The following is a 27793-nucleotide window of genomic DNA, read 5'->3' on the forward strand; positions in this document are numbered from 1 at the left end:
AGAGAAGTAATACAAGGGAAGAAACTGACAAAAATTTCCAAATTTTGAGGTCTCTCATGCATTGATATCTTGTGTTAGTCACCATTTCTTTGGCTAATTCACTCATTTATGAAAAATAAATACAAGAATGTCAATTTATTTGCTAAATATATTGAACAAAATTTATTCATAGAGAAATAAACGGTAACCAAACATCTGATATTGATACTTGGGGTACTTTAGTAAGAAGAAAGCTACGTAAATCACAAACTTTTGCATTTTCTAAGAAATGTTCGGCTTGAGTTAATGTAAGTGAAGATATTAACTAATCTTATGTGTAAATTAAGACTTTCACAATAAATAGAGTTAAGCAACTCTAAAATTGATTAAGTGCATGACTTGAGGTACTAAAGGTTGACTCGAAAGTATCTATAGACACTAGAATTGCAAAAACATCTCTTGTCTGAGAGGATTTTCCGGCAACCTGAGATATCCAATTCACTTAGACCATCTTCACAACCTTCTTCCAGTTATCATTCTAACTTTGTTATGTTTTAAACATGTCCTTTTTCTTGCATTTCTATCACAATGCGTGCCCGAGTGTGTCAAGCTGTTTTAAAGGGCAATATATAGGCAAAAGCCTCTAGGCGAAAAGAAATTCGCATCGTCCAATTGACCATAAGTTAGAGATCAGATGAATAGTCCTAAACTACTATAGAACACATTCTCAAACATTATGATGATTGTATAATATAGAAGGTATGCCTCTTATTAAATGAAAAAGTGTAAACATCAGAATTACCAACAGTATCACAAATACAAGTGTAAGCCATAACTGTACTCATATCACTCATCTGCATAAGGGATGTGAAAAGTTTTTGAAGTTTTATTTGTGCAAGTAAATTTTACCCCTCGATAATTGCACCTCAAACTTTGTCTTTGTACCATATGACATATATATGATGATACGTTTAATATTTCAATGTTTTGACATGTTAATAACAGCACGTAGATAACCCATACTATCTAGGTGCATGTTGCCATATAACACATTTGTGGGTTCTCACCCCTAACAAACTTGGTAAAACCTCTAGACGCTATGTGCCTTATCATTTGGCTATAAAACCCAAGAGGCATACAAAGGCAATCCTTTCAGGTGAATGCTTCTTCAAGCTCAAACAAATATTATTTGAATTCTCTCCAAAATTCTTCTTATAACATTTCTATTTGACCTAACCACCAAGAGCAATAACATTCTTTATAAATGTTCCTCGAAAATACATTACAAAAAAGAATAGTGAATGTACCATTTTAAAAATTCTCTTGCATTATTGTTTTATTGCTTTGTGCTTATTACACACATGTTCAACTCACACTAACACTAGTCTTTATACATGCCCTATTTTTCTTTGAAATGCTAGATTTACGAAATTACGATTTAATACTCTCCAAAATTTCTCAGACATTCCTCTAAAATGTTTTCCATAATGTACATAATTTTATCCTTTTTATTCAAGTATGGTGCTAATTCTTGGATCATTTACAATGCGTACAGTTTCCGTAAATTTAATATTTTTAATAAAATTTAATATGTATAAATAATTATTATATTTAATTAGAGAAAATAAAATAATATTAAAGTATCATTTTATTTAAATACTCTTGAATATAATTATTTTGAAATATTTTTTATATTATTTATCATATTAAATAAAAATAAAATTATTTTTATCTTAAAAAATTAATAAATAATGATATAATTATAATAAAATTAAGATTATATTATTATAAAACAAATGTGGTTATCAAATTAATTTTATATTATTTATCATATTATAATTAATATTAAAAAATTATTAAAATAATTTTTAATACCAAATCCAAATCGGTCGCCCGCTTAGTATAATCATAGCACATGGCTTGTGAATTTAAATTTAGCTTCGAATATTTTTTTGGTCAAACTGAAATTGTAATTTGCTTTCACGCATGCCCTAAGCTATTCTTATTCTAGAGCCACTCTTTATATTATATTATATATTACATTAATCTTTTATATTATATAATAAGTCTCATATCATATTATGTAATATATTTTTTAAAATAATAAAATAGTAATAAAAATAATAAAAAAATTAATTAATAGGTCATTATTTTTAAAAATATTATAAATATTTTTAAAAATTTAAAATTTATCATATACATTTTTAGGGTGTATTTGATTAAGGGATATTAAAGAGTATGTTTATAAGTAATAAAAGATTCTGATAATATTTTATTATTAATGATAATATGACAAATAATATAAAAATAATTTGATTACTATATTCACTTTAAATATTAAAATATTACTAAAGTAATATTTATTTTATTATAATTATATATTTATTCATTAATTTTAGAACAAAAATAATCTTATTTTCAATTAATATAATAAATAACATAAAAAATATTTTAAAATAACTACACCAAAAGATATTTAAATAAAATAATACATTAATATTTTTTATTACTTTTAATCAAATATAATAATTATTTATATTTATCTAATTTATTAAACTTAATAATAATTTATACTTAATAACTTTTTAAATAATTTATTTTTAATATAATTTTTTAATTTTAATAATAAAATATTTTTTTATTATATGATATTGATAATTATGGTCCCAATAAAGAAACAGTGGGGCAAGTAATGAGAAAATAATAAACTTTTCCCCTTTTTTATACCATCTATTTAATTGATTTTATCGAAAGTGTTAAAGTCAAACCCACCAAAGGTAAAAAAAAAAAAAGAAAGAGTTAAACTCAAACCTCCTTAAGGAAGACGAAATGGGTCCACAGAGCATCTTCTTTGCCTCTTGTCACATCACTCTGCGGCAAATGTCTTCTCTACGCACCAGAAAATCGTCGGACAGAATCCATATTCCATCTTGTCTTTAGAAAATTATAGAAGAATCTGGATTTTAGTTGAGCCGCCAGATCGATAACGATTCTCTAATACCGCCCATGATTAATCATGTCTACATTTTCGTTCCAGTTTGTTTTCGTTTAAAACTGATTGGGGATGTTTCCGGATTGGTATAAATTGGAATAGAAAATTAGTTTTTAATGGCCATTATTTAGATTCCTCATATGCTTTATGGGCCACATTGGATTCCCCACCATGTCTTTTTTTTTTTTTTTATAGATTTCTTACTGAACAAGTAACATAATATAGGCGATATTTCCAAATCAAAATTTTAATTAATTTAATTTAATAATGATAAAACTAATCATTAATATGATTAATTCTATCATAAAAGAGAGATTTAACTCAGCGAAATTTCTCTCCCAAAATATTTGTTACCAGCTCTAAACCAACACCAGAGAAATCTGTTCTCGTTTATTTTATGGACTTGTGTAACAGATTGTTTTAATTTAATTCGAGTTGAGATCCGAGGTTGGGCATTTTGTGAATGGACATGCCTGAAAATTATGCTTTCCGTGTCAGGCAGATTAATATAACAAATTAAAAATATTATTCAGAAATCATATGGTTTAGTTTAGTTTAGTGTAGTGGTCCATTTTATTGTCTTTTTCTTGTAGAAGTGGTCCATCTCGGATGCCACAGCCTGGCGGAAAGCCACCAGATTAACTTTATGCTGCTGTTCAACACTTAATTGAGATTAATAATTTAACTCCTAATTGGGATTCATTAGGAGTTTGATTATATTTTTCACATCTTATCATAAAAGGGTAAACTTTGTATATAATTAAAAATTTTGGTGGTTTCTTTTCTAATAAGAAATTTTATTTGAATCGAGTTGTTATATTAGGTTAGAATCAATTAAACCACAAATCTTAAATTTAGTAACTGATCTTATAATCACTGAACTAGATAACTGACTTCATAATTATTAAATCGAATAAATTAAAATTTTGATTTTAATATATCGTTAAAAGAAATTTAAATAAAATCACATTTTTATTACTTAAATTATCTTTTTAGGTAGATTTGAATGGTTTTACTTTCAGATGAATTCAAGATATCACATTTATTTCTTATGATTCAACTAAACTTTCAACCACCTTCTCAACATATTAAGCATTGTTAACACCAAAGTGGTTAATAATAAAGAAAGACTCACAAGAAGGTAATCTTCCATGTTATCAACGGTTTATCAATTGACCTAAAATTAGTTATGTGATTCATGAGTTAGCGCGTACTGCCACGTGATTCATAATGAGACTAGGGTCCCTACCGGATTCACTCTTAGCCCCCCAACTTGCCGACCGCAATTGGGTTGGTCATTTTTAGCCTATGGTTGATTTTGTAAGTGCCACTTGTCCTCGTCTCTTTTCCCCGGAATTACTTTCCCTTCTCCCCAAATTATCCCTCATTCCACCTTGGCGCTTACATGGTTTCAACTGTATGATTAATCCTTCAGCACAAACAATGGCCGTTCGATTGTTTCATGATCCTCAGGGTTTCGGATTTGCTGTGGATTGCATGAATAAAATTTGAACCGTGAGGATTCAATTGAGCAGTCAATTATGAGATGATTATTATTGACTGACGAAATCCAAGGGTCCCGTGTAGCTCACGTCAGCTTCCAACTTGACATGACCGTTGCAAGGTGACTTGATCTCCAAGTACTCTTGTCTCTCCATGAAAAATTCTAATTATGCCCTTCTAAACGTCGTACATTATTTATGACGTTGAAATGTAGTACATTATCACTTAAAAAAAATGTAGTACATTATTAATGCAATTAATTAATATTTTGTTATTTCAAAGTTTTCTTAAATTGACAAAAATATTGCCCATTTAAAAATGTTTACATATGAATATGATAATAATTTAAAATATGCTTTTTTTTAAATTTTACTAATTATAGATTTTATTGAATATGCATTTTATAAAGCCAAAAAATAAAATTGTTAAATTAAATGATCATAAAAAATGACCAAATAATAGTGTAAAAGTTGTACGTTCAAATACATTTTCTCCTGCCTTATCCACTTCCACTAAATTTTCGCATTAAATTTAAAACAAAACCTATTGAATAGTAGAGGGTATTTCCGTCATTTGGATCCCTCCCAACCAATTCTTATATGAACTCGCCTTCCCCGACGTGATTGTCTTCATCCTTTGGGTTTCGCGGCGAGAAATTCACACCCTTTGGATCGCAACACGAACACCTGAAAAAAAAAATCCCTAGAAAAGGTTTTCGTAAAAAAAAAAAAAAATCAAAAAACAAAAAATTGTATTAATTTTGAGCTGATATGAAATCCGAGCAAATTCTTTTCTGAACGAAAACTCAACAACTTCCCAACCAATTTGTTGTTTCGTTTGACCTTTGTACCGAATCAAGCGGAGGAGGTTATGTTGTTGTTGTGATAGGACGGTGGGGGAGAGAAGAAGCTGGGGAATTGGCGAGGAGGAAACGGTGTCGGATTGACGATGGAATTGCTGTGTGCTACGAGGACCACTGGCGACCTTTGGGCTCGGGGAATCGGAGGAGGTTTCAGCCATGAGAGCGAGCATGATTTGGCTCTCATGGTCAGCGATTTTCTCGAAAATGGAAGCGGCGGCACAGATTCTCGCTGTAGCAGCGATTCCGATTCTGGTTTCTCTGATCTCGCCCACCTCGCAGATAAAATTTCCGTAAGTTCAATTTTATTCTCGAAATTTAAATTTCGAAAACCGACGTTTAATTATAATTTGCAGATTTTAATTTGATTTTTGTATTTCTTTATCCAACCGTATGAAAAGAAGCTTAAGAATTAGGTCTCATAAAAAATTGAATTGATGTCGAACAAACTTTTGTTCATGATATTGCAGTTTTATAAGCATTCTGTGCCGCGGTATGAGATGGACTTGATGTCTGTGGTTAATTCTCTCATATTGTCTATCAAAGAGACAGAGCTTAACGTTGTTAAGTCGGGCCAATGTAACGGTAGCTGCATCAGGTTTTCGCTGGTAAAGCTCTTGAGACTTTCCGGCTATGATGCTGCTGTGTGCTCGACGAGGTGGCAGGGTAGTGGCAAGGTGCCAGGAGGTATGCTTATGGATTTCGAGTAATAATTTTGTTTGCTGAACAATATTTGAAAATGAATGGATAAAATATGGATTGTTTTCTAAATTGTGGGTTTTTGGATCGTGTAGGGGATCATGAATATATTGATGTGCTGAATTACAATAATAATGGGAGTTCTGAGCGTTTGATCATTGATATTGACTTTCGAAGCCACTTCGAAATAGCTAGAGCTGTTGATTCTTATGATAGAATATTGAAATCGCTCCCAGTTGTTTATGTGGGTTCTTTGGTAAGGTTGAAGCAGTTTCTTCAGGTTATGGTTGAGGCTGCGAGATCTTCTTTGAATCAAAATTCAATGCCTCTTCCTCCATGGAGATCTCTTGCTTATTTGCAAGCAAAGTGGCAGTCGCCCCACCTGAGACATTTTCTACCAGGTGAACAGAATATCAATGGCACCTGCTCTTTTGATCATGAACAGTGCATAGGTCACTTAAAAAGGCTGCAGTCTTCTCTGCATTCTGAAATTGAACCAGAGCTGTTTCTGAAGCCGATAAACAGTGACAATAACCGGAGGTTGAAAGTTGAGAGGCATCGGCATTCCTTCTTGAGACCTCTTTGAGAGGTACAAATTTTGGCCTTGGAAAATGCAAGTTCCATATGAGAGTGTAATTCTATTGCGGCTTTCTTTTCTGTGATTTGTTTTCGACATATTAAATAAGTGAGAACCAGCATAAATTGAAGCTTCAGAGAAGCACACACTGCTAACAATGACAAGCAGCATTTTCGTTCTTTACTTTTTTTGGCTTGAGTCGGTATCAAGTTTTCGGAGCTGCATATGTGTAATTCTTTATGCTTTGATTGAACCACTATTAGCGAATTGATGAGTAGATTGTTTCTGGGTTTTGCGTTTTCATAATCATCTTGAATGTATTCCTCGTCCCTCATTTTATTGGTTTTGGAAAGTTTTGCATTTGTAATTTTTTTTCTAAACATTTTTAGAATGTTTCTGCTTTTATCGATGAACTGCATTCTGTATTTCTTTTCCCAGTATTAAAGGAATGAAATCAAATCTCACATCTGCAATTTTCATATCGATCTTTGTTACATTTGACCTTATGGAATCTAAGATGATCAGTAAATTTTAGTCCTGAAGGGACAAGATGCTCCATTTTTAGTACTTTATGATTTATTCTTCTAATCTGTCTTTTCTTCTGAAGAATATATTTCTCCAGGTGATAAACGAGTGCTTTCAACCTTAGATTGTTGAATTCCTGGAATAAATGCTTGGTCTTTTTCGCTGTCAAGTATAATTTTATGATTTTTATGATTCAAATGTACACTGTTACTGCAAATACAAGTTTGGACCTTCTTTAAAAGCATGCGAGGATACCTTACCATAACTAGATATAATCTGTTTCCAGCTAGGTTTTCTAAGTTTGGAGGGCTACCGGAGCATATTTATTTCAGGCCTCAGGTCAGGTGTGTTATTGGATGTGATTATGAGGAAGATACAAAAATAACATAGAAGCTTTTGCAATCAAATATTTTATTTGCATGCGTAATTTAACAAATTCAAGCAATTTCAATTTGAAAATTTTCAGTGACTCTTTGAAGATACATTACCTCATATAATAGAAAGATCAATTGGGTCAACAAAAACTAGATATGATAATTTGGTCAACGAAATCAAGTCTTCAACCTATTTCTCCTTGAAGGCTGAGAGGATTTCTCGATAAAAATGAAAAAAGAATAAATATTTTTTCAATTCATTTCTTTTTTAGTTTAATTTTTATTTGGTTTATTTCCTTTTTTACATATTTTTTAAACTCTTAACATATTAAATTATCTTTAAAAGTTTTGAATTATATATCATGTTTTCTAGTGGAGATTGGAGGGTAAAGTGTAAAGACATTTTCTCTACATGGATGGTGAGTGAAATGGTAGAAAAAAAAAAATTTTTACTCGTAGGACAAAAACAGGGATTCTTTATGACAAAAATTCCTTGTATCAGGAATAAAAATTAAGATATTTGACCCTTATCTATTTTGTTAGATTAAGATATTTGACTCTTATCTATTATGTTGCCATTTCTAATGAAAACTATCCTTGTCATTGCTTCTCCCTCTTCCTCCACAGAACAAGCCATGGCCCATGGCTAACCTACCGCTGCTGGCCACGAGACAATCATCCCAATAGTAAGCCAGTGATCTAAAAACATGGTTACAAGATAAATCTATATGTTATTTTTAATGTACGATTTTCTTTTAAAATTTTATGGCTTCTAAACTAAAGATTTCTGTTCTTCCTATAACATTGATGAACCATCAAGTAGACAGATCACATTCAATCTACCAAACATGCACAATAAGATATGCCATGTTAAAAGAGGAAAAATATAGGTTGTCCAAGATGCAGTCTATTCAAGCTAAAAACAGTCTGTCGCTTGATCTTTTATTACATTTAAGACTAAAACACTAAAATCCCCCAGACTCAGTTCTTTATTTCTTAGCTGCTTGATTCCCAGTATTCCATGGCCATAGGGTTCAACCTGCAAGTTACCAAAATAATATGGATTTTACAATACTTGACACATCTAAAAGACAGATACAAGTACAAGACACCAAATAATATACCTCAAGTAAATGGAAATATACAAACAATTTTTACCTTCATTTGATTAATCATCGATAACCACAAAGTCAGATTGTTCCCATGCATAAGTCACTTCATGTCGGCTTTTGTAAAAACGGCCTTCTGGATCATAGTAGTACTGTAACAGAGGCCATTTATAGTTTTCATTGTTAAGTTATGAATGTTTAGTATGAAGGTATGATGTAATAAAATGAATCGTAAATATCCAAACAAAATTCTTGCATATGTGAAGCTGCCCAGTGATTGGTCTTTAATTTCACAGTTGAATGGTGAGTTCAGTTATCTCACCATTCAAATCTAACTTGAAGCATCATTCAATGTGAGGAAATAAAGAGAAATAAAGAAAAATATAATGATCTTTGTATAACTTAACAGGTTCTTTAATTTTGTCATGTTCTTGTGGTCTCTTAAAACTTGTAAATATTTTCACCATGAGTTTGTCTCATAAATGTTGTACATATTGTCATGTGAGCAAGATTAGGTTTTTGAATACTTGAGATAGTGTTAGATATAACTAAATTATTATGTGATTGAGTGAGATCTTCAAAGAACACATCAAATGGATCGAGCACAAATAATATTGAAAATGATATGAATGCCATGTGACAATGATCCGGAAATAGATCTTGATTGGGTTTAAGCAACAAAATTCAAGAAATCAAGAAAACAAGAGATACATGATGCGTAGGATGCATACTAGAGAGAGTTTTAATTCTTGTATCTCTTCGTGTGCAAGGTAAACCAAAGATGATAGATGGGAGAACAAATTCATCATTTTTTATACGTACTCTATAGATCCTGCCGGATTGCATGCGGCGCTCCTCGGCGATCCAGCCAGGCAGCAGCCAACCGTAGCCGCGGAAAGAGTTGTCAAACATCACACACCTGGTCCCTGGCTTTAGAGACTTTCCACTAAACTGCTGTTTCACCTTTTCCAAAGTGGCTCGTGCTAATTCTGACAGTCTTCCCCCTTCCTCAATGACCCTCTGGCTCTGCTCAGCCTTCTCATTTTTGCAATGTTCCATGGTGTTGGTAGCCTACTCTCGTCTCCAGACTCCGATTTAATTTAATGCTGAAACAAACACTTGACCATTTATTTTCTTTTTCATTTCCTTGTATGTTTCGTTTATTTCTCCTCTTCATCCTTTTCGTTTCTCTAATTTCTCTTTTACCCCGATTTAAATGTAATTAAGTGGGCATATAAGCTAAATAGCTACTAAAATAGGTTGTATATATATATATATATATATATATATATATATATATATATATATGAAGAAAGCATGTATCAAAAACTTAAAATTTCAAAAATGGAAAACCTACATGTACAATTTGTTCTTTAATAAGTAAAATAGATATTTAGATAACTTTCTTTTATTAAATATAAATATTTTAATATCATGCACAAATAGATTTTGTTAACATATTATAACTATAAATAACGGTAGATATATAAATTTTACTCACTTGTTATAATTACAATAAACGACAAATGCCTATTATAAATTTTGTCAACTAATTATAACTATAAATAACGATAGATATATCAATTTTATTCATTTGTTATAATTACAATAAACGACAAATATCTATTATTAAATTTGTTAACTAATTATAACTATAAATAATGATAGATATATAAATTTTGCTCACTTATAATAATTACAATAAACGACAAATATGTACTACAACAAATGACAAATATCTATTATAAAGAAACGATAAACATATACAGGGGTTTACTCCTCTTTTGTTATGAAATATTTTAGGGTGATAATAATAAGTTAATGATAATATATACCATTTTAAATGTGTAATTATTTTATCTATTATCTTGTAATTAACTACTTTATAAATTAATTCTTGGAAATAAGGCATTTGGAATGATTTGAATGAAAAATACTTTGGTCATAAACAGTGGTGAAGAATTCAGCATATGCAAAGTGTGATGGTATATATATAAATAAGTAAAAATATTGGGTTCTTCTGAAAAGTTATAGTATTGCGTAAATTAATATTTAATTTTATTACCAAATTCGGACGTAATTATGGTAATACAAACAAAACCCAATTGGACTTCCGTTGTCATCATCAATAATAGATTCCCGCGTGGGTAAAGTGTACGTAACCGTTACTTTTCATGTATGGTTACAATTTTGTTGCCGTATTCAGCATGTCTTTTTGGATACTAATTAAATTCCAAAACTCTTCCGTGCAAATCTTAAATATTTGCCTTCTATAATTTCACATGAGATTGAATTTTTATACTAAAATTTTATAAAAATAATGTTATATATATATATTTTTAGTACATAATTAGAATATATAGGTGATGTGTTAACATATGATTGGATGTTATTTTATTTTTAATTCAAAATCATGTAATTACGTGATGACAATTCATCTGTATACTCAAATTGTCTATAAAATGTATGCACATATAGTTTTGTTAATCCCTCAACATATAAAAGTTTTAGTTATAGTCAACCCAATATAAAAATTTATTATGGTTTATATAGTGCTGTATTAGATTGAAGTAAAAAATTTGCCTCTTTGAGAGCTTCAATAATTTTTTGTAAAATAGTTCTTAAATGAATATAAATATATGTCTCATAGCCCAAGCGTTACCTTCAAGAGTATACATCCTGAATGATTCATTTTACATGAAAATACATTATGGCACCATGAACATATGATAGAAAGATCCAATTGGGTCAACAAAAACCAGAGATGACAATTTGCTATGCGAAATTAGGTGTTTGACTTATCTCTTTCTGAACAGAAAGAGGATTTTCTGATAAAGACGAAGATAAATAAATCCTAACCCATCCCTTTCTCGACCTATTTCCTTTTCAGTTGTCTTCTCTCCTATATATTATCTAAACCCTAATATATTAAATTATTATTAAAATTTTGAATTATTATAATTATATCTTTAATATCTAATGTAAATTTCCTTATTTTTGCAGAGGAGATGGGTAGAGGAAAGTGTAATAAATTTTCCTTATAGAGATGGAGAGGGAGAGGGGAAAAAAAATTTATCCCAGGAGAAGGAAACAAGGATTAAGGTATTTAATTTTTATTCACCCCATTGCTATCTTTAACGAAAATAACACTGACATTGCTTCTTCCTCTTCCTCAAGACAACAGGCTATGTCCCATGGCTAACCCTACGTGACAACCATTTTAAAGTAAGCCAGTGACCTAAAAACATGGCTATAAGACAAATCCGTACGTTATTTTTAGTGTACGATTTGCTTATAAAATTTTATGGCTTCTAAATCCAAGATTTCTATTCTACCTATAAATTTTTTTTTTCAGTAAGCTACCTATAAAATTGATGAACCATCATATAAACAGATCACATTCAAATTAATCTACCAAACATCCACACTCAGATACACGACTTTAAGACGTGAGTTTGTTTAAATTATTTGGCACGAAATTGATAAAAGAAAAGCAAAGGTTGTTCAAGATGCAGTCTATTCAAGCTAAAAACAGTCTGTAGCTTGATCTTTTATTACATTCAAGACTAAAACACTAAAATCCCCTAGACCCAGTTCTTCTTTATTTATCAGCTGCTTGATTCCCAGTACTCCTTGGCCATAGGGTTCAACCTGCAAGTTACCTGAAGAATATGGATTTTACAACACTTGACACATCCAAAAGATAGATAAAAGTACAAGATACCAAATAATATACCTCAAGTAAATGGAAATATGCAAGCAACTTTTACCTTCGTTTGATTACTCATGGATAACCACGAAGCCATTCTGTTCCCATGCATGAGTCACTTCATGTCGGGTTTTGTAAATACGGCCTTCTGGATCATAGTAGTACTGTAACACAAAGGCCATTTATAGTTTTCATTGTTAAGTTATGAATATTTAGCATAAAGATATGATATAAGAATGACGTGGAAATAGATCTTGATTGGGTTTAAGCAACAATATTCAAGAGATCTAAAAAGTGTAGGATGCATAGTAGAGAGAGTTTTAACTTTTAAATCTTGTATCTCTTCATGTGCAACTTATACCAAAGATGATGGAAGAACAAATTCAACAAAAGTAAAAACAATTCTAAATTTTAAATATTCATACGCACTCTATAGATCCTGCCGGATTGCATGCGACGCTCCTCGGCGATCCATCCAGGCAGCAGCCAGCCGTAGCCACGGAAAGAGTTGTCGAGCATTACACACCTGGTCCCTGGCTTTAGAGGCTTTCCAATAAACCGCTGTTTCACTTTTTCCAAAGTGGCTCGTGCTGATGGCGATAGTCTTCCCGCTTCTTCAATGATCCTCTTGCTCTGCTCACCCTTCTCATTTTCGCAATGCTCCATGGTGGCTCAGTCTCTCGACTCTAGACTCTGATTTAATTTAATGCTTTAACAAACACTTCACTTCTCAATTTATTTCCTTGAATGTTATGTTTATTTCTCCTCTTTATCCCTTCGGTTTTTTTAATTTTTTTTAACCCCAAAACTATGCATTTCTCTCATTAAAACATTCTTTCATTGTTTATTATTATCTTTTTTAAATGTAATTATAGGGTTAGATTCGAACCGAGCTTAGCTTAGCTTGATTTGTATAGAATTGAGTTTAAATCAAACTTTTAGTATAGTTCATTATTAAAACAATATCATTTTAATATATATTAGTTAAAATGATGTGGTTTTGTATTAAAGTTTTTAAGTTTGTGAGCTTGATAAATTGAACATCCCAAAACTCGAGCTAAAAAATATTGAACTTTTAAGTTCAAGCTCGAACTCACTTGAGTTAAAGACAAACAAACTCAATTCAAATCCAATCATGATGGGTATATAGGCTAAATAGCTACAAAATAGATTAAATTTGTATGTCATGTAAAGGAATTTTCTACGAAGAAAGCATATATTAAAAACTTAATATTTCAAAATCAAAAGCCTAATTATAGCTAAATGTACTATTTATTCATTTTACCAACTAATTATAACTATAAATAACGATAAATATATAAATTTTACTCACTTGTTATAATTACAATAAACGACAAATGTATATTATAAATAAATAACAAACATCTATTATAAAATTTACCAACTACTTATAACTATAAATAATAATAGATATATAAAATTTGCTCACTTGTTATAATTATAATAGACGACGAAGACTTTTGTGTAATGAAATGTTTTAGGGTGATAATAATAAGTTAATGATAATATCATTTTAAATGTGTGACTATTTTATCTATAATCTTGTAATTAATTATGGTGTAAGTTAAATCTTGGAAATAAGGCATTAGGAAAATGATTTGAAAGAAAAATAATTTGATCATTAACAGTGGGGAAGAATTAAGGATATGCAAAGAGTGATGTGGTATATACATAAATAATCAAAGATATTGGGTTCTTCTTTAAAAGTTATATTATTGCATAAATTATCATTTAATTTTATTACCAAATTTGGACGTAATCATGGAAATACAAACAAAACCCAATTGAAGTTTCGTTGTCATCAATTATAGATTTCCTTGTGGGTACAGTACAGACCATGTAACCGTTACTTTTCATGTATGGTTACAATTTTGTTGCCATATGTTCAATGTTTTCTTCCATATTGGCTTCTTTGACTTTTCACATGAGATTGAATTTTCTCTGTTTATGCAATCTTCTCTTTTGACTCACACTCCTCTTGTAACCTCACAAAATCATCTTTTACCTGCAAAATAGGTATAAAGCATGAGTGAACGTTACAAATTCAGCAAGTAGTTGACTTTTGAGGAACCTTAAATCCTGCACAAAACTTATCTTTTAATGAACCTATCTTTTTTCTCTTTCTCATGCTAACCTATGTAATCTTTCGCATAGCTAATGTCATCTAGAGTACATCTCTTGACCCTTATTATGATGATAAAATAAGTAAAAGCTTGATAACCCTTATTTTTAATTGTTCATAAAAACATGATAATTCTCTTTCTAAATTAATTATCTCACTTCACTTTACTCTACTTTAGTGGTCGAACTTGGTTGTCAACGTGTTATTTTTCATAGATGTTATCTCAAAAGTGTCGTTTCATAACAACTCTTATTTTTTCATATTTAGATTCCCAAGCTAAAGATGACACAACATTGGCTTTATAAACCTATGCCACATTTTATAGAGTAGTAACACATCCACTTAACCTAATGCCACAAGTAACTTAATGTGTGGCTTTCTATTTGTATCTTTTGTCAAAAATCAACACACATAGGCACAATTACTCCTATATTGAGCCATATATCTTATTACAATGACTTATTCATAAATCACGTAGGCAATTACCTATTTGTTAGTGTAGAGTTGTGGAGGTAATAATTATTAATGTGCTTTTGATATAATTATATGCAATTATATTTTCAATTAATAAAGTGACCATTCTTTATGTTATATAGTATGTGCAATTTAGATAAATATTCTTAAAATAGTTGAATCGTAACAAAGGGTTTATTGTGTGCCAATTGATTATGAAGACTTTATATTCATATTAGATGATCATGCTTAAAACACCAGTAGTTACGATATTATTTTGAGTAAGAACATAAGTAATATAGTTAGAAATATTATAGTGTTGAAAATTTCTATCAAAAGATGATAACAAATCTCATATGTCAAAAGCTATTCGTTGATAGTTTAGTGCAACACATAAGTGCATGTTAAAGACGTATCCACAAAAAAAACTCACTATAAGGATTTCACATAGATGGTTGCTCTTGTGTTCACGAAATAGTTGCTTTTAGTGAATAGTGATACATGTGATCCTTAGTCTTAAAGTGGATCATTTGATTGTCTTTTGTAAGGGTCGGTATAGTTTGACACCAGTCTAATGTATTCTACTTAAAGGGTTGCCAGAAAGATAGTGATTAGTTATATTGAGATATGTGCGAAGACTATAATGGATCAACAACTGATTCATTACTTTCGAGTATCAAAGTTGATATCTTAAAAAAGCTCATTGACAAATGATAATGACTATTTAGATTTATGACTATAGTAAGATTGAGTTGGTACTCAATCTAATATTATTTTGTCATTGACAAACGTAAATCTGTGCATTTCAAGAGTTCCTTAAGGGAGACAATGAATCTGTATCTTAGTCTCGAAGAGATGTTATGTGACAAAATGATTAAATCGTATGAGTATCCATATCGTTAACATGTTAAAAGTCAATTGTTGATACTTTATTAGTCAAATAGTCACGATGTCTTGCTAAAGATTAATCTTAATTTGTGTTCAGATGACTACCAAGTCAAAAGCTCGATATAAATTCATCAACTACTGACCCAAGATAGAGCTTATGAGTCACACACAATAAGAGTTGATTAAAATATTGATGCATAAGATTAATGCTTGTGTGCTCTCTCTCTCCCTTTATACCTTTATATATATATATATATAATTTTATTAAAGTGATATTATGTGTATTTATAATAGGTACTAATTCAAGTATTATGAAGTAGAAATGAAGATATAAATTTTAAATTAATACTAAAAGATTAATTCTAAATATGTTGTAAATAGAATATTAAATTTTATTTAATACTTTTTAAAAAAAAATGTAAACTATAATTTTGAATTGAAAAAAATAAAAAAAGGATGAAGAATAGGATAACTAAAATAAAAAGTAGAGAAGGATTTATGGGTCAGAAGCATGAGACACGAGAGATGATTACTTATATTTTGTTAAAACTTCATAAAAAAAAATTTCCAAATTTTTACTAGCAAAAATCAAAATTTTGATCCTAATTATTTGGTCAAAACTATAATTAGTAATCCCATTAGCGAAATTTAAAATTAAAAAATCATGCTTTGACCGGAAAATATAACTTAACATTCTCATTATAAATAGTGGATAATTATTGCTTGCGTTCCAGAACAGCCTGATCTTCATAAGCAATTTCTTCATCAACAACAGCAGCAAGAATAAGAACAATGGCGATGGCAAGCCCCATCGATGTCTTCCTTGTCAGCATGTTGGTGCTCAACCTGTTGACCGTCACCACTTCTCAGGCAGGAGACCCGGCGATGCCCAATCAAGCAGAAACAAAATTTTGTGTGCCAAAACCAGAAGTTGATGATAAAACCTTGCAAACAAACATTGACTATGCCTGCGGTAGCAACGTTGTGGATTGCAACCCAATTAAAGTTGGTGGAGATTGCTTTGAACCTGACACTCTGAAATCTCACGCAACTTTTGCCATGCATGCTTACTACGTCGCCAATGGCCGCAATGACCACAACTGCGATTTCGCTAGCAGTGGAATGCTCACCACTCAGAATCCAAGTAAGATCTCATAACCAAGCACTAAAAATGACATTAATCATAAAAAAAATAACAGATGGATAAATATCTTATCATTATAAGTATTAATTTTTATAATTTTAATAATAAATTATTAATAATTGGTAAATATTTATTTTTTATTATTAAAACTTTTTAACAATAAAAAAATTACTGTCATTATTTATGATTATAATTTTCCCATTAAAAATATAGTATATCTTCAATATAACATCATTATCTTCAAACTCTTAAATTTCTTATATTAATTTTTTTTGTTTGCTTTTGCATACAGGCTACGACAGGTGTGTCTACCAGTGAGATCACAGGGGGGAAGATTTACCAGATCATGGGCCTCTATGCTAATTTTCTGAAGACAAAAAAATTTTTTTTGGTAGTTGTTCGTTTAAATTAAATATTAATATTAGATTTTTTTTTGTTCGATGATTGAGATATTTTAATAAGATTACTGCACAATTCAATTTTAGAACAGAACGATCTTCAATCTGGGGTCTTGTGATTGGCATAGCCTGGATTTATTGTACTTAAGTGAAATCTTCTGAGTCTCTTAATTCCTTTAATCTACGACTTCTGCCACGGCTCTCCTCCTCTTCACCAGCTTCAACCTCCTGCTCGCGGACACCACCACCGCCATTGGTGTGAACTACGGTACGTTGGGAAACAACCTTCCGCCACCTGCTCATGTGGCTGACTTTCTAGCGACAAAAACACATTGATTGCATTAAAATCTTTGATAACATTTATGTGCCGGTAACCACTGGCAACGGTTATATTCCTACTCTTACTAAGCTTGATGCTGCTCGCAAATGGGTTTCTATAAGTATCTCCGTATTATCCACAAAAAAATTATTCGTTTTGCTGTTGGTAATGAAATCCTGCAAAGTGATGCTAAGGATTGGATTTATAAATCTTCTTCCTGCAAGGAAAACTGATCTTGTTATACCGTCGCAGTCAACCCTCGAAGCACAACAAGAGAGAAGGGATAGTGGACCATTACAACTTGATTCCCTAACCAGAAAGTTATAACGAATTCAAAGAGTATAATTTCAAGAGCAACAACCAACTATTCGACAATGTCGAATCTACAACTTCTAAGAAGATGTTCTTTTTTCATTTGGGTATCATAAAAGGGCCCAATTGAATCTGATAAATCATGCCACAAGCATTTTGCAAATGTTGTTGTCTGTAGGTCGAACTAAAATAAAGGGAACAATGTCAAATCTACAATTTCTAAGAACACATTTCTTTTCCCTTATATCATTAGAGGGCACTATTGAATCTCATACCACAATCTCTTTATAACAGTCATTTGATAAAGACTTTTAGATTTTACGTAAATAAAATTTCATCACTTTTGTGGAGTTTATCAACTATAAGTTGGGTTAAAATAGAAGAGTTTGAATCGAGTCTTAGGCCGACTCAATCCCTTGCCACCTCTAATTAACTACATATAAAGTAATTTAAGATTTTTAACCTTGCTAGTAGGAATGTTATCCAACTTTATTTTGCCTATAGATTTTAGCTAACTCATGTATTCTCATATCTTTTTTTTTAAATATTCTTACAACCAACTTAATTACCTACAGCTGGATATTGAATTGACCATATAATTAATTAATGAAGTAATTACAATTAGCGCGACTTGCATTATAGAATTTGGATATAATATTTTTTTAATCACAAATTATATATGGAAGCAGCACTTTCACAGGACATGAAGGCAGGAAGAATTTTATTGAAGGACCAGGGTGGCCCCGATGGCAAGAACTTTGCTTTTAGTTGGTGTTCTAATTACCTCAGCATGTTCTTTCTCATGAAATGATTGAAGGCAATGGCGCCTTTAGAAGGAAACAACACTTTAATAAGAAGACTTATTGGTTGCAAAATGAGGTAAACAAACCTTCTCTCTTTCAAACAAAAGAGAACCAAAGGCAATCTCTCTTCTTCTGTTTTTCCTGAAATTTTTCTCGGAACAATTCCACTTACCCTGTGACAATTATGGGGCCAATTCCAGTCTAGACTCATAAACTTTCTTGACAAATAATTAGTGTCCTCAAGCAAATAGACTTGTACTAAATATAGTTAGCTTTTGGAATGAAATGTGGGAATTGTCTGTAACTTGGAAGTAAGTTTAGTTGTATCGATTTGATATTATTATTTGCACCAATAAATTTAATTAAACCAAAATTATAATTAATATTAGTTTATATATAGAAAATTCTTACATAGAGGAGAATTATCAAATGGGTTTTTGTTAGATGCATTACTTTTGTCAAAATCTGTCATTATCTCTTTATGATGATCTGTTAGTGTGCTGGAATTATGAATCTTAATTGTCACTCAATACTTGATAATGAGTAACGCTTAATTACAACTCTGCATGGACATTACTAGGCAAAATTGTACGCCATCTGTGTCCTTGAATATATATATTTTTACATAAATGGTACACTCCAAGGCATCATAAACAGGAAAAGGATTAGCAAAAGAAAAAAAAAAGTGAGAGCATCATGTGATATTACATTAAAATATTAAGATTACTCCTCAAGAACTCCAGCCACTTTCATCTCAAGAAACCCCCTTTAAATTGGCTTGCATAGTATAGATGAAGAGTGGCATATACATTTGTAACAGAGAGCAAATTTATCTTAAGTGATAACTTTCTTTTTGACTGCAATATCCCAAACAGAAAAAAGCCAATACATCATTAAAAGCTTTGGATTGGATTATCATCATTCACAGCAACCAACACCACCACCACCCACAAAACCATGGGAGAAAAAGAGAAGAAGAAGAACCATAAGAAGCAAAAGCACCAACACCCAAATGACCAAACCACAAAACCAGCATCAGATATATCTTTCAAGCCTTGTTCTGAGGTAAAAGGCCTCAAATTTGGAGGCCAATTAATGGTAAAATCATTTACAATCCGAAGAGCAAGACCTCCTGAGCTTCTGAAACTTCTTTCTTATCCAGAGTTAAACAAATCCAACAATAACAACAACAACAACAACAAAGTCCCTTTTCCTTCAACCACAGCCTTCTTGCCTACAAACTTCACAATCTTGGCTCACCACGCTTGGCACACGCTAACTCTTGGGCTTGGCACCAAAAAGTCCAAGGTAGTTCTATTTGTTTTCGAATCTGAAAATATGAAGTTAGCAGTGGACAGAATATGGCCGCCGGAGATACCTCTCGGAGAAGTCAGTAAGAAGCTTATAAGAGGCCTAAATGGGTGTGAAATGGCAAGGTTCAAGTTCAGAAAAGGCTGTATCACTTTCTATGTATACGCAGTGAGGCGAGTGGGCAACAATGGCTTCTCATCTGCCGATGATTTAAGAACAATTTTGCAGTCGGTTGTTGCTCTCAACGATTTCTTGGATCACACAGCGATGCTTGCCATGCCTAACCAGAGAAGCATCAATTACTCTACTCCTCCGGTCGCTATGGCTCATTAGACATCCCTATTAACTTCAAAACATTCATCTTTTTTCTTCTTTACACCATTATCATCGACATCATCGCCAATATATATCATTATCTTCCTCTCGTGGACTTTTTTCTAAAAATTTGTTAACTTTCTATATTTTTTTCTTCTGGGTATGGGGAATTGGTTATATGTTGGGAACCTTGTTTATGTTTCTTTTAAAAAATTGTATTGTAGAATGAATAAATCTCAGTCTTTTCAAGCTCTTTGTACATGGGAAGCCACTCTGCATTTCCAGTTTCTGGGCTATTCTGAAGATCAGGTTAGTGATATGACATTGCAGACATGTGAATATCTTCTAATTTATATTAAATTTTTTTTCAGTCAATCTTTTCCCATTTTATTGCAGAATGTTTTACCACTTCATCAAGCAAACATTTAGTGTACAGTAAACTTCTTTCTAAGTAGAACTATGAAATGACCCGTCTGCAAAATATTGGTGAGCTTTTAGGGAAAAGAGTTGAGAGATCAACATCTGAAGTTCCCATAGTTAATTAACAGTGTAAATAATGGTATACTATCACTATCATTATAACTACAAGTAGTTGAAGTGCAGTTGCAGGGTCGGTTCCATCTCTTTCTCGCTATGCAAATGCAGCCCATTCAGGGGGGGAAAAAAAATATTCTTCCACCAAAGTCCACTGACACTGTTTTCTTGTAAATTGTGCTGAGATCTTACCCGTGAACACCGATTGCAAATCGGTCTGCAGAAACCTGTCGCTGGCATCATTAAACCATTTTGATATTTTTTGCATAGGGGGATAATATTTCAAAATATATTTTTAATTTATTTAATATGATTAATTCGATTTAAAAAAACTGATGATTTCCTGTTATTAAGAAAAAAAACTACTTTGATATTTTGGCACACATTATACAATATTTTCATAGGTTAAAAAGGCTATTTACCTTGAGAAATATATGTAAGTATCATTCACTTTTGCTGCAAGTATCAAATGTGCCTATCATGTTCATCTTCACTCTATTGAAGATAATTTCGATCTTAAAAATAGAAATGAAAATATGATGTGTGGTACACAGATATATTGAAAATTTCAATAAATATTCAAGAAAAAGCTGTGTCGCATGATGAAAAGGAGAAATGGGAAGGCCAGCCTCTGCACTGTTAACAAAAGCTTTATGGTCGACTAAAGTGGGGAAAAAGAAAAAAAAAAAAACTTTAATTTTCTTTTTCCTCTAGTGCTTTCAATCATACCATGGGAAGGAGAAGGTCACATTCCAACCAACCAACCTTTCTTTACATTACTTGCCATCTCTCTCCTTAATTTGCACCCACTTCAGGTTTTTCCCATATATATACAAGTACATATGTACGTATATTAGTGTCTTCATACTCATGGGAACATAAAACATAACCGCAGTTGGAAGTCATTAATACTACAGCATACACAGCAAGAGATTACTTGGATTTTGAATAAAAAATTTAGTATCAGAACTGTGAGTTTGCATTATAGGACACCAATGAAATCGCTGCCAAGTCGCTGAGGATCCCTTGTCGTGGTACATCTACCACAATGGTTTTGTGAATATAGCTTAATCTGAATAGCGTTTTTTGTTGTCTTTCCTTTTATCAAAGCATGCAATTGTTTATGTGGCTCGGCCACAAAGACCAATAACCTATCTCTTCAGTATTGTCATTATCTTGGTAATACATATAAAATAAGCAGAAAAATAAAGTATTGCTTAGTGTATTTAAGTTAGTATCATATCCTCTCCCTCTCCCACTGTTTTATAGTTATAACACGGACAATTAGAGTTATATAAATTTAAGATAGCGTATTGTTTAATGATATGAAGAGAATAATTGTATTTCAATTGTGATTGTTGAATTTTAAAAGAATAATTCTTTAACAATAGAAAATACTTAATGTCAAGTGATTGTTGTGATCATCATAGATTTGGTATTTCTTTCATATTTCCTGGTTTTTAGAAGAAAATATACTATGTTTAAAGCTTGTCCAACAAATTATGGGATGAAATGATGAATTTTGTTGATCGTTTATTCTTACCATAAGTCGTATATGTGAGTTAATTAGATGAGAATGGATTTAATATTTCTTTCATATTTCATAGTTTTTAAAAGAAAACACACCACACTCAAAGTTTGTCCAACAAATTGTGGATGAAATGATATATTTTATTAATCATTTATCCTTACCACAAGTCGTATATATGAGTTAATTATATAAAAAAATTTTAATCGTGTAACAATTATCTTCCAGTTTTTAAAGTACATATATTGTTGTAAAATTTTTTTACCTTTTCTACACAAATAGACATCACGTTATAGGTTAGATTCTATTATTGCCTAGATGGTGATTAGGCATAAAAAATTTGATGTGTTGTATGCATAAGTCGTGTGCCTATTAAATGGACTCAGAAGTCATGATATCTTGTGGATTACGTTTCTTTGTTCATAACCAGATATTCAACATGGGCCTTAGTGCCGCTTTAGACTGTTTATTTTGTTTTTCACTTTTTCCCGAAATGCTTATAAGAAAAGTTACCAAATCCATAATAAGTCATATTTTTCTTAAAGTGCTTTTATCTTTAGCAAAATCCTAGCCTTCCCAAGTAGTATCTCTTGGTGAAAAGTTTTTAAATATCTGTGCATTATTTATACTCTTTAATCAAGGTAAGACAATTTTGCCTTTTTTACCGATATTTGCCTTTTTTATCGATATTTTTAAAACTCAACCGGTGATCGAATAGGATATTTTATTAGTTCATAGTTTAATCAGTTTAATTAAACAATTAATTGATTTAATCTATTATCAAATTATTATATATTTATTGAATAATATCAAATATTTATTAAACAATTGACACTCTATTACGTAGATAAAGAAAAAATTAATTACTAATTTTCTTATTAATTTAATTAAGATCTTACAAATTATAATTTTTTTAAGTTTTAATAAGATAAAAATTGTGTAATATTATGTAAATCCAGTTTTGTTGGTTTTAAATAGTTTTTTCGGTTCAATGAATTTATTGAGTTTTATCGAATTTTAAACAAGTCAATATTTATATATAAACCAAATCAGATTATAAATTGGTTCATAATTTAACCAGTTGAATTTGTTGGTGCAATTTAGTTTTAAAAATATTATTTTTTATTATGTTGATTGGGTGGAATGTCATTTAGAGATATATCTTAGGGTTTTTTTCTTCCAAAATATTTGTTGATTGAGAGTTATTTTATTTGTACATTTCAAATTTCTTTTAAGAGATCAAACAATAACAATATTTGTTATTATACTAAGTTAAAAGAATTACTTTTTAAAAAGACTTTGTAACTGGTTCATAGAAGATGAACAATATGATAAGTTATCTCGAAATCTCTTATCAAGGGAGCATAAGACCCTAAACTAATAGGGTTGTTCAAGGTAGAGAGAGAATATATATTCTCCTAGTCTAGACTAACATGGCTGTTTCTAAATGAAGGGGCAATATGACATTATCCCCTCTTACCGTGGTTGAATTGGTTTACATAAAGAAATGTTATTACTTTTCTGTGGGATTGCAAGAGCTAGTAAAGTGCTTGTATGTCGACCCTTCAAAAGGATGGATAGCTCTTTCAAAGGCAGTCTTGAGGTGTCGGGTTATTTTGCTCTTACACCCCTTTGTGTATGAGCTATTTGACTTGCTTTGCGTTGCACCATTTTAGTAGTCCTTAAATGCTTTGCTGGCGTACTTACATTTTTCTTCCTATCCAATAAAGCAGCAAAAGATTTGAAAGCTTTCACCGTATGAGGGTTTTTAGTTCTATCTCTACCACCTCACCTTTCTTCAATAGTGGGAAGCTATAAATATTCCTAAAACGTATGGGGTTTTCATAGTTGTTCAATTAAAATTGTTTTTATTTAAAAGATACAGCGCCCACCGTGGGGCTCGAACCCACGACCACAAGGTTAAGAGCCTTGCGCTCTACCCACTGAGCTAGACGGGCTTTAAGTTCATTGTTGTATAATTACTTATATATCAAAACACGATAGATCTTGATGTGTTTGACGGGACAGTGACTTGATATTTACTGGTCAAGAAGCGCAAAGTACCAAAAGCCAAGCTCAGGGCAAAGCGATGGCGTTGCTATGGACAATTGTGGAGGTCACGGTGGCTCTAATCCTGTTTGTGCTATTTGGATTAGTTTCTCTGATCGTTTTCGAAGCATATAGAAGAAGGCAGAACAACGCGTATGTTTGTCATTGATAGAAAACCTAATTTTGAATTTTTATTAATCTTCTTCATCTTCTTTCTTCATATCCTCCGTTTTTGTTTTGCATTTTCCTAATTTTTTCTGATATTAAATTTTCATTTGAACAGCCACATTGAAGCTCCTGCAATCTTCGAAGATCCCAATTCGTTGAAAAAGGTTATATGGTTAAATTATTTCATTTGTTCATTCTTAGATTCATCATTTATTTATATATTTTTTTTCAGATTTCTTGTCCTTCTCTTACTGATCCTGCGGAGAAATATATCTCTTTGATAATTCCTGCATTCAATGAAGAACATAGGCTTCCTGGAGCTCTTGATGAAACCTTGAAGTAAGTTGAATCTCAAAATTAATCTGATTTACTTATATTATCAGGGCAATGCTGCTTAGCGTGCGTTTGTTTTAATAATCCATGATTACGTTAATTGTTATTGCAGAAAGTGTAATGACTTAGTTTTTACTTTGTAGTTATCTTCAACACCGTGCATCAAAGGATAAATCATTTTCTTATGAGGTACTTTTTGCTTCCTTCGTTTGTTGGATCGTCTGAACTGGGATTTGTGAGAGTGAGAGCTGATTGTATTAGAATTGCTAGTGTAAAATTGTAGTCTGTGTTTCTTCTCAAAAGAGATAAGAAAATTTTTTTTTTTCTGTCGTTGTTTTTGTTCATGATGAATTGAGTTGCTTATACGGCCTTATGAAATAATCCACCAAAAGAATAATGTATAATGCTTGGATAATTTTATTCTCTATTTTCACCTAAAATTTGTTATTGTTGATAGGCTGAATATTGAATGTTTCATATTGATGGCATTTTGAAATGTGGCTTTCAATGTTGTTTAACCTAGTATATTAAATGATATAGAAATCTCTGTATGAACACGTGAATTGACTTCCAACAGATTTTAGGGATTACCATCTACACATTATTTGAGGTTAGGCCTTACAATGGCTTATTCTGCAATGCAATTACATTTGTTTACTGCTGAATTACCGGACAGGTATTGATTGTTGATGATGGAAGTGTTGATGGGACAAAGAGGGTAGCGTTTGACTTTATAAAGAAATACACAGTGGACAATGTGAGGACCATTCTCCTCGGAAGAAATCACGGCAAGGGAGAAGCTATAAGAAAAGTGAGTGTAGGCTATACAATACATCTCATCTGTTGTGAGTTATTTTATTATGTTGAAAGGATTCCTTTTCTGATACTTGTGACAACAATTGATTGAAGCTCTTTCCTTCTGTGAAAGCATTGTAAAACAGGGAATGCTTCATTCACGTGGTGAATTACTTCTAATGCTGGATGCTGATGGTGCGACTAAGGTCAATGACTTAGAAAAACTTGAAAGTCAGGTCAGTGTTAGCTCTGATTTATACCAGAAATATATTACTGCAGTTCATGTTGTTTAATTATCAGATAAAACTATATTTCATGTTATGTGGTTATATTAGCCATGTACTACAGAATACCTGATGTTATCAATGTAGATCTATTCAGTTGCTAAAAAGGAGCATTATCATGGAGAGTCAGCAGCTGGTGATTCAAGTTTTAGAATATCTGATGTCCCAGTAGCTGCATTTGGTTCTCGTGCTCATCTTGAAGAGAAAGCTTTGGCTACTGTTAAGTTTTTGTTAATGCCACTTCCTATTTTACACATGTTTGGTCTCTCTGCATTTCAATTTTGTTTTAAGCTTCTTTTAGTTGAACTAGTTTACTTCATTTCAGAGGAAGTGGTACCGCAATTTTTTGATGAAGGGTTTCCATATAGTAGTTCTCTTGACTGCTGGTCCTGGTATTCGTGATACACAGGTGAGTTTTGTCTTATAAGTTTATTTACTTTTGGCACCTCATTATTTCTTCATTACCAATTCTAGCCTTTTGTGTTCATATTGAATAATGTATTCTGAAATTGAAGTAACTTTGTTGCTGATTATCAAATGTGTAATTCTTTGTTCATTAGTGTGGCTTCAAGATGTTTACTAGGGCTGCAGCAAGGAAGCTTTTCACAAATATCCGTCTGAAAAGGTGATTTCAACTTGTTTATATATTGATTGATACCTACCCTGAAATTAAAATTAAGTTCCAAAAATTGAAATAAAAAAATGACAATGGCTTCATGTTTGCATTGTGTTATGGAATGGCTTATATTACCTGAAAACTGCTTTCATCTTGTCCACATAAGCAATGATTTATTCCATATTTGACCTTCCATTTCATGTTCGCATAGATCTTGAAATATATTATGGCTCACAGTGCAAATATGATTGTGCAGGTGGTGCTTTGATGTTGAGATAGTTTTTCTATGCAAAAGGTTTAACATCCCAATGGTTGAGATATCTGTGAATTGGTCTGAGATTCCCGGGTCCAAGGTGAATCCCCTGAGCATCCCCAACATGCTTTGGGAGCTTGTGCTTATGTCAGTTGGATACAGGACTGGTATGTGGAAGATTGCCAATTGAGCCTTTAAGCCTGACTTGATTCATAACACTATCTGGTATTACGATTCAGGGCACATGATCTAGTTAAATGCAATAGAGGAATCAGACACTGATAAGGCAACCGTAGGTTATACAAATCTTTAAAATTATAATTGAGCAAGCTGAAACCAGTTTTGATGTTCTTATTTATGCCAACCATGCGGCCCATTTGTATTGCTACTTGTTCTTTAGTTGTTTTCTTAATACTTACCGAGGAATAAATTAAAAAGCCAAGCATCTTTTCTATATGATTATATATTCATGATAATTACGATTTTCAATCACGAAATTACTGCATTTCAGGTCTTTTTGCAATGTTGACAAATATCACCAGTCAAAGTCCGACTAAGCTTTATAACGAATTACAGGGGTTCCTTTAGTTATTTATTTATATTTAAAACACAGATTTTAACGAATTTTATTGATACGCAAGACGGTTCACTTTTAAAGAGAAGTTGGTGTTTGTTCGTGTTGTAATAGAGTTGTCGCAATTCTTACATTACGTACTTAAAAGCTTTATTTTGTAAGGCTTTGAAAACTTTAAAAGGCTATCAAAGAATAGTTTCCATCATTTTCTTTTCCTACCTGACCTTAGATATGTTAAGCATTAGTA

At 31.5% G+C, this 27793-nt stretch overlaps 5 protein-coding genes and 1 non-coding gene across 7 annotated transcripts; 4 read left to right on the forward strand and 2 right to left on the reverse strand.

Annotated features, from left to right (window-relative positions):
* The first annotated feature begins 5090 nt into the window (after positions 1-5090).
* On the forward strand, positions 5091-6929 carry LOC123226956. Its single transcript, XM_044651542.1, has 3 exons — positions 5091-5626; positions 5804-6020; positions 6128-6929. Exons 1-3 carry the CDS (start codon positions 5423-5425, stop codon positions 6616-6618), a joined length of 912 nt encoding a protein of 303 aa, XP_044507477.1. The 5' UTR covers positions 5091-5422; the 3' UTR covers positions 6619-6929.
* A 1428-nt stretch (positions 6930-8357) lies between these two features.
* LOC123227370 lies at positions 8358-13056 on the reverse strand. Of its 2 annotated transcripts, none has more exons than XR_006504462.1 (3): positions 12756-13056; positions 8667-8769; positions 8358-8547 (listed from the first exon to the last, which is right to left on the reverse strand). XR_006504462.1 is itself a non-coding variant. In XM_044652143.1 (3 exons), the coding sequence occupies exons 1-2, from the start codon at positions 12990-12992 to the stop codon at positions 12398-12400; spliced, it is 330 nt and encodes a 109-aa protein (XP_044508078.1). In that variant the 3' UTR covers positions 12118-12268; positions 12388-12397. The 2 variants fall into 2 exon arrangements, 1 of the variants encoding a protein (XP_044508078.1); XM_044652143.1 differs by lacking the exons at positions 8358-8547; positions 8667-8769 and adding exons at positions 12118-12268; positions 12388-12490 and having other exon boundaries at positions 12756-12992.
* Positions 13057-16548: 3492 nt separating this feature from the next.
* Positions 16549-17325, forward strand: LOC123226863 (major pollen allergen Ole e 10-like). The gene is made up of 2 exons (XM_044651387.1): positions 16549-16954; positions 17247-17325. The coding sequence occupies exons 1-2, from the start codon at positions 16603-16605 to the stop codon at positions 17270-17272; spliced, it is 378 nt and encodes a 125-aa protein (XP_044507322.1). The 5' UTR covers positions 16549-16602; the 3' UTR covers positions 17273-17325.
* Positions 17326-19549: 2224 nt separating this feature from the next.
* On the forward strand, positions 19550-20661 carry LOC123227367. The gene has a single exon (XM_044652140.1). The coding sequence runs from the start codon at positions 19744-19746 to the stop codon at positions 20428-20430; it is 687 nt and encodes a 228-aa protein (XP_044508075.1). The 5' UTR covers positions 19550-19743; the 3' UTR covers positions 20431-20661.
* A 3698-nt stretch (positions 20662-24359) lies between these two features.
* TRNAK-CUU lies at positions 24360-24432 on the reverse strand. Its single transcript has one exon. It is a non-coding gene; the product is annotated as a tRNA-Lys (tRNA).
* Positions 24433-24505: 73 nt separating this feature from the next.
* Positions 24506-27428, forward strand: LOC123227366 (dolichyl-phosphate beta-glucosyltransferase-like). Its single transcript, XM_044652139.1, has 10 exons — positions 24506-24676; positions 24807-24855; positions 24924-25030; positions 25168-25213; positions 25701-25835; positions 25966-26055; positions 26191-26322; positions 26429-26512; positions 26664-26728; positions 26976-27428. The coding sequence occupies exons 1-10, from the start codon at positions 24564-24566 to the stop codon at positions 27160-27162; spliced, it is 1008 nt and encodes a 335-aa protein (XP_044508074.1). The 5' UTR covers positions 24506-24563; the 3' UTR covers positions 27163-27428.
* The last annotated feature ends 365 nt before the right edge of the window (positions 27429-27793 follow it).

The sequence above is a fragment of the Mangifera indica genome, chromosome 10 (genome assembly GCF_011075055.1).
Source record: "Mangifera indica cultivar Alphonso chromosome 10, CATAS_Mindica_2.1, whole genome shotgun sequence".
NCBI classification, from domain to species: Eukaryota; Viridiplantae; Streptophyta; class Magnoliopsida; order Sapindales; family Anacardiaceae; genus Mangifera; species Mangifera indica.

Bases quoted from the DNA above. Each gene is read 5' to 3' on its own strand.
- LOC123227366 (XM_044652139.1), top strand. From the start codon at position 24,564: ATGGCGTTGCTATGGACAATTGTGGAGGTCACGGTGGCTCTAATCCTG. The intron at 24,856-24,923 runs GTTATATGGTTA...ATTTTTTTTCAG, and splicing joins ATCCCAATTCGTTGAAAAAG to ATTTCTTGTCCTTCTCTTAC. The intron at 26,729-26,975 runs GTGATTTCAACT...ATGATTGTGCAG, and splicing joins ACAAATATCCGTCTGAAAAG to GTGGTGCTTTGATGTTGAGA.
- LOC123226956 (XM_044651542.1), top strand. From the start codon at position 5,423: ATGGAATTGCTGTGTGCTACGAGGACCACTGGCGACCTTTGGGCTCGG. The intron at 5,627-5,803 runs GTAAGTTCAATT...ATGATATTGCAG, and splicing joins ACCTCGCAGATAAAATTTCC to TTTTATAAGCATTCTGTGCC. The intron at 6,021-6,127 runs GTATGCTTATGG...TGGATCGTGTAG, and splicing joins TAGTGGCAAGGTGCCAGGAG to GGGATCATGAATATATTGAT.
- LOC123227370 (XM_044652143.1), bottom strand. From the start codon at position 12,992: ATGGAGCATTGCGAAAATGAGAAGGGTGAGCAGAGCAAGAGGATCATT. The intron at 12,491-12,755 runs GTGCGTATGAAT...TTTGTGTTACAG, and splicing joins AATCCGGCAGGATCTATAGA to TACTACTATGATCCAGAAGG.
- LOC123226863 (XM_044651387.1), top strand. From the start codon at position 16,603: ATGGCGATGGCAAGCCCCATCGATGTCTTCCTTGTCAGCATGTTGGTG. The intron at 16,955-17,246 runs GTAAGATCTCAT...TTTTGCATACAG, and splicing joins GCTCACCACTCAGAATCCAA to GCTACGACAGGTGTGTCTAC.
- LOC123227367 (XM_044652140.1), top strand. From the start codon at position 19,744: ATGGGAGAAAAAGAGAAGAAGAAGAACCATAAGAAGCAAAAGCACCAA.